The sequence below is a fragment of the Malus domestica genome, chromosome 02, assembly GCF_042453785.1.
Source record: "Malus domestica chromosome 02, GDT2T_hap1".
Lineage (NCBI taxonomy): Eukaryota > Viridiplantae > Streptophyta > Magnoliopsida > Rosales > Rosaceae > Malus > Malus domestica.
In genome coordinates, this window is record NC_091662.1 from 10864246 (window position 1) to 10878186 (window position 13941).

Consider the following 13941-nt stretch of genomic DNA (forward strand, 5'->3'; position numbering starts at 1 on the left):
CACCCGATGAAGAAAAGTAGCCGTTGGCTACAGGACAAGGCCCACTTTTCACTCTCATCCGTGGGTCCCAGCAGCTTTTGTGGGCTAAATTTGTGACCTATATTTACCTTCATTTTAAGTTTTAGGTTTTAGGTTTGGTTTAGGTTTTGGGTTGGAGTGGATTTGGGGGGGGGGGGGGAAGGGGAAAATTTAGGTTATAAGCCACCATTGGAGATGGTCTTAGGGCAAATATGAGTTAAAACTCAAAACTCATTTATGGGCTAAATTTAGCTCAAGATTCCCCATGAGTTAGAAAGACTGGCTCACTATATATGTATATTTTTTTTAGTTTTATATTTATAAATTTATTGAATTAAACGGTTAAGATCTAATTTAATGAAATCCAATGGTAAAAGAATAAAAAAATTCGAATGGTCCAAATATAAAGCTAACGGCTAAAGTAATTAAAAAAAATTCTTTCACAAGTTTCATGGTGTCGGTTAGTGATTTTTTAATATTTGTCGGAATCCAAATATTTTTAGGTTAAAATGTTCATAAAATTAGATTAGGATAGTCTACATAATTTTTTTTTTAAAGTAACTTTAAAAAAAAGAGCCTATATTCATTATTTAATAATCTGGGACTAAAACTTTAATCTACAAGGGTTTGAGCAAAAAAGTTGTTTCTCAGTTAAACTCTAAATTTTCTGGACTAAAAATTTTAGGTTTTAATCCAAAGGTTGGAGATGGTCTTACACCATGACAAATAATTTTGCAACTCATCCACTAATTTTATTTCAATACAATAATAACAAAACAAAAAAAAAAGGAAATTAAAGATAAATTTGCTTACATATTAAACAAAACAAGAGACTGTCTATATACACAAAGAGAGAGAAATAAAAAGTCCCACAAACTTTTTAAAGTCTCTTTGTAATTATTTTGTTTTTCAAAAGAACAATTAAAAACAAGTGCAATTTACCTGCCGTTTTTACTGTATGTATACTTTGACATTGCACTCCAAACATGTTGCACACTGTTTCTTTCTCCTCAATCCAACTCTGTTTTTTCATCGCCATCAGAGTGGACAAACCACCCTTTTACTCGGTACGGCGACGAGTCGACTCGCTCTCGGAGCGGTGAGTCCAAACACGTCGTTCATGTCAAGCTCACTAGGTTTCATCCCATCAGGCAACTCCCATGTAAAACAATGAAGCATGTGTGCCACCGCCATCTCCAGAGCGTACAACCCTAGCTGCATTCCCGGGCACGACCTCCGACCGGACCCGAACGGAATGAACTCGAAATTACTCCCCTTAAAGTCAGGCACACCTTCTTTCAGAAACCTAGAGGGCTTGAAGGATTCAGGGTCTTCCCACGAGTCCTTGTCACGCCCAATGGCCCACGCGTTAATCATCACGCGCGATTTTTTGGGAATGTGGTAGCCAGCTACTACAGCGTCCTCCGAGGTCTCGTGGAGGAGTAGAGGAATTGGCGGGTGGAGTCGCAGTGTCTCTTTCAGGGCACATTTTAGGTAAGTCAACTTCTCGAAGTCGGCCTCTTCAGGTCGACGGTCTAGACCCACCACATTTAAAAGTTCTTGTTGGACCCTCTTTAGATCCTCCGGGTTCTTCATCAGCTCCGACATGGCCCACTCTATTGCCGACGCCACAGTCTCCGTCCCGCCAAACATTACGTCCTGCATGTACATAACATATACAATTAGCTTACTAATTTGCATATACAACATGTTATGTAGTCAGATCGTCAACCTCAACTATTATTAATTTTTAAAGTTAAATATGTTAGACTTTCTATCTTCATAATCTCAATCAACACAATTTATTATATCTGATCAGATAAAAAGAATAAATTAACCAAAAGTTTAGTTCAAGAATACAGGTTACAGAGACATGCAACCTGAATGCGGGGTTATAATATCTGATATAAAAATGTGTAATAGTTATATACCATGATGATGGCCTTGATGTTATCCCTAGTAAGTTTGATGGCGTTTTGCAAATTATCTTCAGATTCATTTACTTTAGCTTCTTCACTATAAAAAGCCAACAAATCATCCACCATGTCCGTCTCACCATCATTCAATCCCTTATTGTTCTTCTTCTTCTTCTCCATGTGATCGTCTATGATGGTGTCAATAAACCGATCCAACGACTCACGAGCCTTAGCGAGTCTATTGTTTAGCCCCTGAGGATCAACCCACCCTAGGCTGGGAATAAAATCAGCAATATTAAAAGCTCCAAACAACTTGGAGAATTCCTGCAGTATCCCAATAAACTCATCCTGCCCCTCCTGCGAGCTCGTACCGAACGCCGCCCGATAAATAATATTTTTCGTGAGCGAAAAAACCAACTCTCCGATGTTTACAGCCGAACCAACATGAACTGTGACGGTCCTAACCGCCGTGTCCACTTCGTCCCTAACAGACTCCCACGACTCGGCGCGTTTGCGACTAAAAATCTTCATGACGCAGAGCTTACGCATCTGGCGCCAGAAGGGCCCGTAGTGCGCGAAGGCCATGTCTGCGCGGTCGTAGGTGAGGTAGCTGATGGCGATGGTGGCCGGGCGGTTGGAGAAGATGTTGTCTTGGACTTGGAGGACTTGTCGTGCCACGTCAGGGTTGGAAATGGCAACCATGTGTAAAAACCCCATGCGGAGGTGGAATATGCCGCCGTATTGCTTGGCCAGCTTGGCGAGGCCCCGGTGGGTTAGTTGGTCCATCATTAACATGTTGCCAAAGAGGGGTAGGCCTTTGGGGCCCGGCGGGTACGGTGGTCGTCGCCGGAAACAGAAAATTAGAGGGAGGAGGAATAGGAGTGGGATTATGAACACGAGTGGTGTCATGGATTTTAAGGGTTGCAAGGATTGCAGAAGAGAATCCATAGTGTGTGGATTTTAAGGGCAACTCAAAATGTTGCTAAGTTGGAAGAGATATTGTGGTGCCTTTTATATGCAAAATTTGTGCTACTGTTTGATTTATATATTTTTAATTTTTTGGTGTTGCTGTTTCATTGGGTCATGCTATCTTGAATTGAACTAATTCAAGGAGTTTTCTCTTTTTTGTTTTTAAAATTGTATGGTTTGAAAGTTAGAGTATTTTGTCTGTAAAGAAAAAGTAATAGTGCTATGGATGAGATAAGAAGTTTACCCATTTTTTGAATTGTCATTTTCCCTGATCATTATCCAAAGGTCCGAGTCCGCTTTGGCATATAAATACGAATCCGGATCCTCGCGAGATTCTTTTTGTGAGGATCCCAAGGATCCGTCGATCTTGTCTGTTTATCGTACATCATGCGGTCAGAAATTATTTTAAATATTTTCATTTAAAATTAAACACAAACAGTACTTGACAAAAATTAACTGCACGATGTACGATAAACAGACACGATTCAATGATCCTCAAGATCCTCACCAAAGGATTCAGAGATGGTCCTGTTGGTATAAATACCAAGTCATACTACACTTATAGCATTTTTCATACTATATTTGTACCATATTTTTAGTAGGAGTAATGTTAGATCATCTCCAATCCTGACCTAAAACCTAAAAATATTTAGCCCAGAAAATTTAGGTTTTAGCCCAGAAACAGCTTTTCTACTCTAACCCTTTTGGCCTAAAATTTTAGCCCTAGATTATCAAAAAATGAATTAAGGCTATTTTTTTTTTAAAAATTATGTAGACTATCCTAAATTAATTTTATGAACATTTTAACCTAAAAATATTTAAATTCCGATAAATTTTGAAAAATCACTAAATCAATACATGAAAATCATGATAAACCACATAAACTTAAAAAAAAAAAAATTATTCTAGCCGTTGGAAAAAAATATTTAAATTCCGATAAATTTTAAGATTATTCTAGCCATTGGATTTAAATTTGGACCGTTAGATCTTTTCTTTTACTGTTAGATTTGATTATATTCGATTTAAGCCGTTGGATTCAATAAATATATAAATATAAAAAAAATTGAATGTGGACCGTTGGATTAACCAACGGTCCAATTACCACCACCACCCGATGAAGAAAAGTAGCAGTTGGCTACAGGACAATGCTCACTTTTCACTCTCATCCGTGGGTCTCAGCGGCTTTTGTAGGCTAAATTTGTGACCTATATTTACCTTCATTTTAAGTTTTAGGTTTTAGGTCTGGTTTATGTTTTGGGTTGGAGTGGATTTTGGGGTGGGGGGGGGGAAGGGGAAATTTAGGTTATAAGCCACCATTGGAGAAACCAATTTTTTTAAACCAAATTTGCAAATTAAATGATGTGGTTGTAAATGATTGGATTATTAATTAAGTGTCGATTAACATGTTTATTTTTTATTGGTGACACGTCATTTGATTTGCAATTCAGTTTAAAAAATTTGGTCTCCTAACATTACTTTTTTAGTAGAAGTATTAACCCATCAACACATGTGAGTCTCACTTTATTAGAGAGGTTTACAAAATCTGGTATGAAAAATGTAATGAGAATAGTACTATTGATTAATACGTAAAAAATACAAATATTCTAAACTCGAAGAAATAAGAGAGTTGGTTGCATTTACTAACAAAAACGACCATTCAGATAATGATAGGGAGACTAAAATTTTAAATTAAATGAAGTGTCATCAATAAGAAATAAGTATGGTAATCAATACTTAAATAATAATTTAATCATTAACAACCATCTCATTTAGTTTACAAAATTTAATTTATAAAGAATCCTAACATTACCCCAGAAAATTGCTTCAATTTGACTTTGTCTAAAGTAAAGCAATTGAATATTTATAAACTAATTTCTAAGCTGTACGTATTAATAAAATTATATTATATCTTAAAATATAAATTATATTATACTTTCAATATATTGTTTATTATGCTACCAAAATTATGACTCAAAATAAGATAGTGCTTATTTGGAAAACAAATCTTGATTGATTTATTTTGTAGGTTTATTTTTTACTTTAGGGTAAAACCCTTGGCCATATTTAACCCTCGCTTGACTGTAAATCATGCATGAATAATCCGTTAGTAATTAAGTACTGTATGCCAAAGGTGAAAGATTTGATGCTCGACCTTATTAGCTTTGCCAAGTAGTTGTCAAGCTTTAGACATTCCAGCCGTTGACGGTTTCATTTCACCATTATTTACAAGATTAGCTGGATTAGATTGCGTGTTTTTGCATCACCATATCATCATTTATTAGTTTAATTAGTCTTCTGGCGCCATCGGATTTGATTTGATATTCTCCTACTTCTTTTCTCCTAATATTCTTTCCATTATAGGATCGGTGTGAACCACACTTTGAAATACTTGCGTCTTTAACGAAAATCAACATCAAAGCACTGTTGAAGTATCTCCTACACCAAAGTTTTGATGAAGTTAAATCTTGAATGGTACTGTCCAGACACCTATTTTTATTTTTCACGTAATTCTCTTAATTTTCAGCCGTTTGATATAATAAGTTAAAGAAGATCAATGATAAAAAATTAACAAGGGTATGTGCAAAAATAAAATTGAGTGTGTGAATAAAACTACTCTAAATTTTATTTATACTAAATGGTTTCTCTACTAATTATATCTAGATTTTTAAAAAAAAAAATTCACACATATTAGATTGAACATGTAGTTAAATTGAAACATTATCGACATTAGTTAATAGCGAGCGGCTAAACCCTTTTCAAAACTTTGAGCAGCACCCGGAAAACTACATATTGTTGGAATCATATCATGGCCAATACTCACACGGAGGTGTCTAAAAAATTAAAGAAAAAGTGAAGTCTAGAGATATGGCAGTGGACCACCACTTTGGGCATGAACATCAGTCAAGTTTTGACATGTTTCTAACAATGCATGCGTTTGAGTGTACTTCCTGCCTCGTTTGGTATTCTGTTACTAGTTCGCTTCCTAAACAGATGTCAAGTTAGTGTTTGGAATTGGAAAGGGACAGCGACTGCCTCAACATCATCAACTGCCTTGTGTGAAAATTCACATTCCTAACCTTGTTGGGTGGAAATTCACATTTTAATTTCACATTTGGGTTTTAGATGAATTTCTGTATAATATTATGGTGGTTTGAATAGGCAGCTTGTCCAACAACAAAAAAAAATTGTTAGCACGATACTTAGATATTACCATAGTATTTTCAAACTGTCATATACTTAATGAATTTGGGTTTTAGGTTTGTCATACAACTAATGAGATTTAGAATAATTGAGAAGTGATAATTTGTCACATAATCGAGGAAACATATTGTGTTGTGGACACTGTGGACACGTGTAAATGAGTTGTGTTTTGTCGTTTTCTTGTCAAACTCATTTTCTTGATTGATCCCTTCAATGGATTACAATGATCACCTATATATGTGTTGCTGTTTATAGACTTGCAGAGCAAGTTACTCTAACCTCTTCCTTATACCAACTAACTATATCTCTAACAAATCTTGTCACAAACATATTCCAACTAACCACATATAACAACCTATTTAATCGCTTGACAAGTGGCATTGATCTGACCATCGATTACTTTCTCACTTGTATCATAGTTTTTTTGTTTCATCCTTCTTAGATCCCCCATCAATTTGTTGCTCGAGGGAATTGAGCATGAGATTGCTACAATGATGTTGGAAAAATGGTGTAGATAAGCCCTTTGTAAGAATGTCTGCTAATTGGTCTGCAGAAGATACATGTTGAACTTGAAGATCTCATCGAGTAACTCTCTCACGTAGAAAGTGGTAGTCTAATTCAATATATTTTGACTTAGCATGAAACACAGGGTTTGTGGAGAGTGCAATGGCTAAAACATTATCACAATATATCATCATTGGAGATGAATATAAAGGAATATAAACATCACAAAATAGTTGTCGAATCCAGGCAAGTTTAGCAGCAGTGATTGCTAGAGCCCTATACTCAGCTTTTGTGGAAGATTGAGAAACTGTATGTTGTTTCTTAGATGCCTAAGATATAGGATTTGAACCAAGAAACACTACAAAGCCTAAAGTTGATCTCCTATCATTTGGATCACTTGCCCAATCTGCATCACTATAAGATTGCAGATACATTGGTCCTGGTTTGAAGTGAATTTCATAGGTAGATGTACCTTTGAGATATCGAATGATTCTTTTAACTGCAATTACATGAGAAACCATGGGATTGTGTATGAACTGACAAGCTTGATTTACTGAAAAAGCTATGTCAGGTCTTGTAAATGTGAGGTATTGAAATGTCCCAACAACACTCATATATTGTTCAGGATTGTGATAAGATTTCCAATCATCTTTGAGTAGCCTATGATAAGGTAGACATGGTGTAGCACATGAGTCCTGTAAATCAACTCATTGATATATTTTGTTTGTGATACAAACAATTATTCTAAGGTATAGCTGATCTGCAATCCTATAAAATAGTGCAATATACCCAAATCTTTCTTTTCAAACTATGCAGTGAGAGCTGTGATTAACTTGGTTGATCAATTAAGAACTACTTCCTGTGAGAATTACATCAACATACATAAGCAATAGGACAGTTCTTTTTTAAGACTGTTGCACAAACAAAGAAAGATCAGCTTGTGAAACTTGGAACCCCAAACTTGGTAAAAAAAAAACTTGTAAATCTCTCATTCCAAGCTCTGAGAGCTTGTTTTAGACCATATAATGACTTCTAAAGCTTCAGATATAATTTGATGGGTGTGTTGAACTCTCAAACCTTGGAAGTTGTGCCATATAGACTTCTTCTTGAAGTATGCCATGTAGAAAGACATTTTTTTACATCTAATTGTCTAAGAGACCATTTGAATTGAGCAGCTAATGCAATGATCAAGCTTATTGTTGTAGGTTTTACCACATGACTGAGTGTTTTTGAGTAATCTACACCCTCCTCTTGGCTATATCCTTGTGCCACAAGTCTTTCCTTATACCTTGTCATAGACCCATATGCATTTTTCTTTATTTTATATATCCATTTGCATCCAACCATGTTCTTATCAAGTGGTAATGAGACTAAAGACCATGTCTTCTAAGAATGAAGTGTAGCTATATCCTCTTTCATTGCATCATGCCATTCTGAAACTTTTAATGCAATTGTGAAAGTCTTGGGTTTTGAAGTGACAGTTGCAGAGAAAGCTTTCTTTTTGAAGAGAAAGCTTTCTTTTTGAACACCCCATTCTTAAATCTTGTTTACATGGGATGTACATTCATTGGAATTGGCAAGGCTACACTTAGTTGCTCATGTTGGAAATTAGGATCCATAGGGATGAGATACTGTGTACTACAGCTAGTTGGTGATAACTGATGTAATTGAGGTTCACAGGGTATGTGTGATGTGATGTTATCATATGCAGGTGAAGAAACAAACTCTGGAGCACTATATGCAATTGTTTCCAAGGAATCTAAGGTTTTGGATGCATACAAGGATTCTGAGTTACTAGATGAATGCATAGTCAAAGACTATGTGGTCTGAGATGAGAGTGAATGAGATAAGGGTGATGATACTTGATTTGTTAATCTGATGATTGAAGCTAAATGACTTGGTGAATGTACTGAAGTACTTGATGAATGCAATTGTGATGATGTAGAAGACAATGTTGATTTGTGAAACAAGCTAGAATCTGAGTATAGAAAACTAGTTTCATCAAACAAGTTATGTATAGATACATAAATTTTATCAGTAGCAACATCTAGACATAAAAAAAAACCCTTATATAGGCTTGCATATCCCAAAAAACATGAGTTGTTGTTTTGGGTTGAAGTTTAGATGTGTTAATGCACAAAATCAGTGAGGACTTTGGTACAGCAGAAAGTGTCAAGTTTGTGACCTTCACTAGATTGCTCCGGTCATTAGTGTGGATAAGTATGTAAATGGATAGAGACAGGGAAGCAAACACAAGATGTACATAGTTCACCCAGATTGGCTACGTCCACTGAGTAAAGGAGTTCTCATTAATTGTGAAGGGTTTACACAAGTGCATAGGTTCAAACTCTCCTTTAGTGAGTACTAGTGAATGATTTAGTACAAATGACATCAGACAATATTGTGGGAGAATGATCTCCTTTTATAGAAGAGAGTTTCTAGCTTTGTTTTGACATTGACACGTGTTGTGTTGTGATTGGCTTCTGATGTCGACATGTGTCGCGCTATGATTGGCTTCCTAGTTGGAGGGAAACTCTTCTGGGTCCTTAACGGTATAACGTTGACCGGTGCTTGGCAGTTTCGGGATTGGTCAAGTATGGTACAAACAGTGCTCTCCTAAGTTTCCGAGTGAGGGAAGCTCCTTGGTTGGGAACTTGCAAGATCCAAGCCGCTGAGTAATCACGAAACTTCTAAGTACCGAAGTGTGGTATTGTTTTCACTTGCCTTATCTGTCTTATAGGTAGATGCGGCATCTTCTCTAGAAGTACTTTTCCTCCATCCAGGGGTGGTATTTTTAACCAATGGAAATGCACAAGGTAATGTATCAATTTCACTTGAAGCTTACTTGTAGTTTCGGGCTTGGTTAAACACTATACAAACCCTATAGTAGGAGTCCCCCAAGTCTCTGAGTGAGGAAATCTGTCGAAAGATGTGACAAACAAGGTAAGCAATCTGAGTTCCAAGCAATCAGTCTCATATCAGTAATTTGATTTCGAGTTCCGGCTTATTGTTCTCATTCTCCCTATCTTGCAGGCAGCAAAAAGGATAAAGAGAAGAAAAATGAGAAGATATGATATGAGATACTTTTGCTTTTGAAGAAGTAACTTTCCACAGGCTTATTCTTGAACTGGGTTAGAGGGTTTTCTGGTTTCCTCCAGAGTATAAGGCCGACTCAAGAATTTGAGGGTCAAAACAAGTCCATCAAATCAAGAGTGCATTCGACCTTGATGATATGGGATACTTTTACTGTTGACAAAGTAATAGATGAATCGGCACGTGTCCTATTGCGCTTGTCTCCACATGCTTCCTTGTATCTTTCTCACTTGCCCTATCTATTCCTCAGACAGATGTGGTATCTTTTCTGGAAGCATAAGATGTTGAAGATGAGTACTCGAGAGTAATACCAAGTAAGTAATCAGGCAAGGAGTTCCAGGCAGTCAGTTCCTGACTGGAAGCTTGATTCCAAGTGCTGATTGATTGATCTCTTTCTCCTTGTCTTGCAGGTAAGAACAAGGGTAAAGGAAAAGACAGGGAAAAAGCATGTTATGGGATACTCTTTCTTTTAACCCTGATGATATGATATACTCTTGCTCTGGTGTGGCTTGTCTGCAGAGGTATTATCAGGGGGAAAAGAAGTTGAGTATTTCGAGAGACTCTGCTGAGGGTGACATCTCGGATGTGAAGAAAAGTTGAGCATTTTTATTTTATTTACAGGTCTGCCTGGCTGTGGAGGATGAAGGTCGACATATATAAGAATTTTCCCAACAGCGAGTAGTAACGCTGTTCCTTTACCCTTTTCGATCATAGCAATGTAGTGGGAGCTGCAAGATTCACATGTTTTAAATTCATCAGAGCACTTTGAAAAAGTCGTATGTGGTATCTGGAAAGCTGATGTTGCGTGTGAAGATTGCAGACAAGTTTTATCCAAGGAAATTTGGCTTTCAAAGTTCGGAGAGCGGTGCCTCTTTAATTTTTGAACAAGCAATCCTGGAGGGGATCTGGCTCTCGAGATTCGGAGAATGGTGCCTCTTCGATTTTTGAGAAAGCAATCCTGTTGGGGGTCTGCTTTAGAGATTCGGAGAGCGGTCCCTCTTCAATTTTTGAGAAAACAATCCTGTTAGCAGTCTGGCTCTCGAAATTCGGAAAGCGGTGCCTCTTCAATTTTTGAGCAAGTAATCTTGTTGGGAGTTTGGCTTTCAAGGTTTGAAGAGCGGTGCCTCTTTGATTTTTGAGCAAGCAATCATGTTGGAAGTGTTTTCTCAAATGTGAGTAAAGGTTAGGCATTTTTGCTAGTCTACCTTGCCACGGAGCATTGAGGTTGACACACATAGTGACTTTCCAGTTATCAACCAGTGGTGTTGTTCCTTTACCCTTGTAGGTAATAGCAGGGTAGTTAGACCTTCAAAATTTATGTGTCTAAACTTTGTCAGAGATCTTTGGAAAAGTTATCTGTGGTACCCGAGGAGTTGATGTTGCGTGTGAAGATTGTCGACAGATTTTACTCAGGAAAATTCATTTCTTGAAATCTGAAGAGTGGTGCCTCTTCGATTTTTGAACCAACTGCCTTGTTGCCCTTTCTTTTGTAGGGGCACCAATTGTGTGCAAGAAGTACATTAAGAGAGTTATTGCTTGTAGGAATTTTCCCCTTATTTTTGTACTTCAGAGATTTATTGGACCTTATTTCACTTTCATCATTTCTGAAAATGTATGGCTTATCCGACCGTCGTTTTGACTTGAACTTTGGTGAAAAGGCAGCCTCAAGACAACATATGGCGCCCATCCTTCTTATCCCCTACTGGTCATCGTACCGTTGGGGACTCTATGATGAAGAATGATATGACCGCTGCGGTGGTGGCCATGAACTTTCTCACTCCCAAAGATAACAGACTACTTTCCAAACGGTCTGATGAGTTGGCTGTTAAGGATTCTCTGGCTCTCAGTATTCAGTGTGCAGGTTCTGTGTCTAATATGACCCAACGTCTATTTGCTCGAACCCGCCAAGTTGAATCATTGGCGGCTAAAGTGATAAGTCTCAAACAGGAGATCAGAGGGCTCAAGCATGAGAATAAATAGTTGCACAGGCTCGCACATGACTATGTTACAAACATGAAAAGGAAGCTTGACTAGCTGCAGGAATCTGATGGTCAGATTTTACTTGATCATCAGAGGTTTGTGGGTTTGTTCCAAAGGCATTTATTACCTTCGTTTTCTAGGGCTGTACCGCGTAATGAAGCTCCAAATGACCAACTTTCGGTGCTTCCTCCTTCTGGGGTTCTGCCCAGTTCTGAGGCTTCGAATAATCACCCTCTGGTGCCTCCTCTTTCTGGGGCTCTGTCGACTACTGGGACTTCTCCTGAGCAACCTTTGTGAAGGCTCCATCTTGTTTGTTTATTTTGATTCATGTATATGTACATATTTTTAGCTTATCAGAGATATCAACAAATAAGCTTTGCTTCATTTCAACGTATTGTGTTAAATACACCAAGGCCTCATTCATTATGTTCTTTGAATTTTTTTTCTTTTGTTGAAGCTTGTATGTTGAGGCTTTATGAGTGAAGCATGTAGGTTGAGGTAATGCTCCATTAATTTCCCGAGTGAGGAAAACTTCTTGGTTGGAGACTTGAAAAATCCAAGTCACTGAGTAGTCGTGAAACTTCCAAGTACCGAGGTGTAATAGCATATGGTAGGAGTCTCCCAAGTCTCCGGTCGAGGGAATTGACAAATGAGGTGTCTTGCTAGTAGCCAAGTTTCCAAAGTAACAAAGCTTCACCATTTTCCTTTCTAAGTGGTAGCTCAAAACTCTTCTTTCATGTACATTTGTTATGAAAGTTGTTAGGCCCAAGGAAGAGAAGGCCTAGGCTCTCATTTTTCTTTTTTTTTTTCTTTTTTTTTTTGAATTTTCGATTTTTCGAATATATATCTATATAAATATATTGAAGCTTTGTAGATGAAGCTTTTGTAAGTGAAGCTTTGGTGTTGAAACTTTTGTAGGTGAAACTTTGGAGTTGAAGCTTTGTAGGTGAAGCTCTTGTGTTAAAGCTTTGTAAGTGAAGCTTTGGAGTTGAAGCTTTTATAGGTGAAGCTTTGATGTTGAAGCTTTGTAGGTGAAGCTTTTGTGTTGAAATTTTGTAGGTGAAGCTTTGGAGTTGAAGCTTTTGTAGGTGAAGCTTTGGAGTTGAAACTTTGTAGGTGAAGCTTTGGAGGTTGAAGCTTTGTAGGTGAAGCTTTGTAGGTTGAAGCTTGGTGAAGCTTTGTAGTGAAGCTTTGAAGGTTAAAGCTTTGAGGTGAAGCTTTGAAAGTTGAAGCTTTATAGGTGAAGCTTTTGTGTTAATGCTTTGTAGGTAAAGCTTTGAGGTTGAAGCTTTGTTGGGTACCATGAATTGATTTTGCTTCACAATATCTTGATCATGAGTGTGTGAAGCTTTAGGCATTTGTAGTTGCCCTCCATTTGTTAAAGCTTTGTTGGGTAACATGAATTGATTTTGCTTCACATTATCTTAATCAAAAGTGTGTGAAGCTTTTGGCATTTGTAGTTACCCTCAATTTGTTGAAGCTTTTGTTGGTGAAGCTGTGAAGCTTTGTAGGTAAAGCTTTGTTGGGTACCATGAATTAATTTTGCTTCACACTATCTTGATCAAGAGTGTGTGAAGCTTTTGGCATTTGTAGTTGCCTTCCATTTGTTGAAGCTTTTGTTGGTGAAGTTTTTGTGGTGAAGTTTTGTAGGTGAAGCTTTGTTGGGTACCATGAATTGATTTTGCTTCACACTATCTTGATCAAGAGTTTGTGAAGCTTTTGGCATTTGTAGTTATCCTTCATTTGTTGAAGCTTTTGTGGTGAAGCTTTGTAGATGAAGCTTTGTTGGGTACCATGAATTGATTTTGCTTCACACTATCTTGATCAAAAGTGTGTGTGAAGCTTTTGAGAATTGTAGTTGCCCTCCATTTGTTGAAGCTTTTGTTAGTGAAGCTTTTGTGTTGAAGCTTTATAGGTGAAGCTTTATTGGGTACCATGAATTGATTTTGCTTCACACTATCTTGATCAAGAGTGTGTGAAGCTATTGGCATTTGTAGTTGCCCTCCATTTCTTGAAGTTGTTGAATTTCCCAATTTCTTTTCTTTTTTTTTTTTTTGTTTGGGAAAACTAGAAATTTGAAAATATGGGAGAGACAACATATACAAATTTTGCTATGTCACTGTTGAGCAAGAGATTGTGATGTCAGCCACACCTTGTTGTAGTCGAAGGTTTGGATGAACCATATAAATTGAATTTGCTTCAAACAGTCTTGATTAAGAGTGTGTGAAACTTTCTACGAGTTGTAGTGTTTGCATTGTTA

The 13941-nt window shown here is 37.3% G+C and overlaps 1 protein-coding gene across 1 annotated transcript; it reads right to left on the reverse strand.

Moving 5' to 3' along the window:
- Positions 1–745: 745 nt before the first annotated feature.
- On the reverse strand, positions 746–3143 carry LOC103400991 (cytochrome P450 84A1-like). Its single transcript, XM_008339691.4, has 2 exons — positions 1950–3143; positions 746–1677 (listed from the first exon to the last, which is right to left on the reverse strand). Exons 1-2 carry the CDS (start codon positions 2880–2882, stop codon positions 1057–1059), a joined length of 1554 nt encoding a protein of 517 aa, XP_008337913.3. The 5' UTR covers positions 2883–3143; the 3' UTR covers positions 746–1056.
- Positions 3144–13941: the final 10798 nt, after the last annotated feature.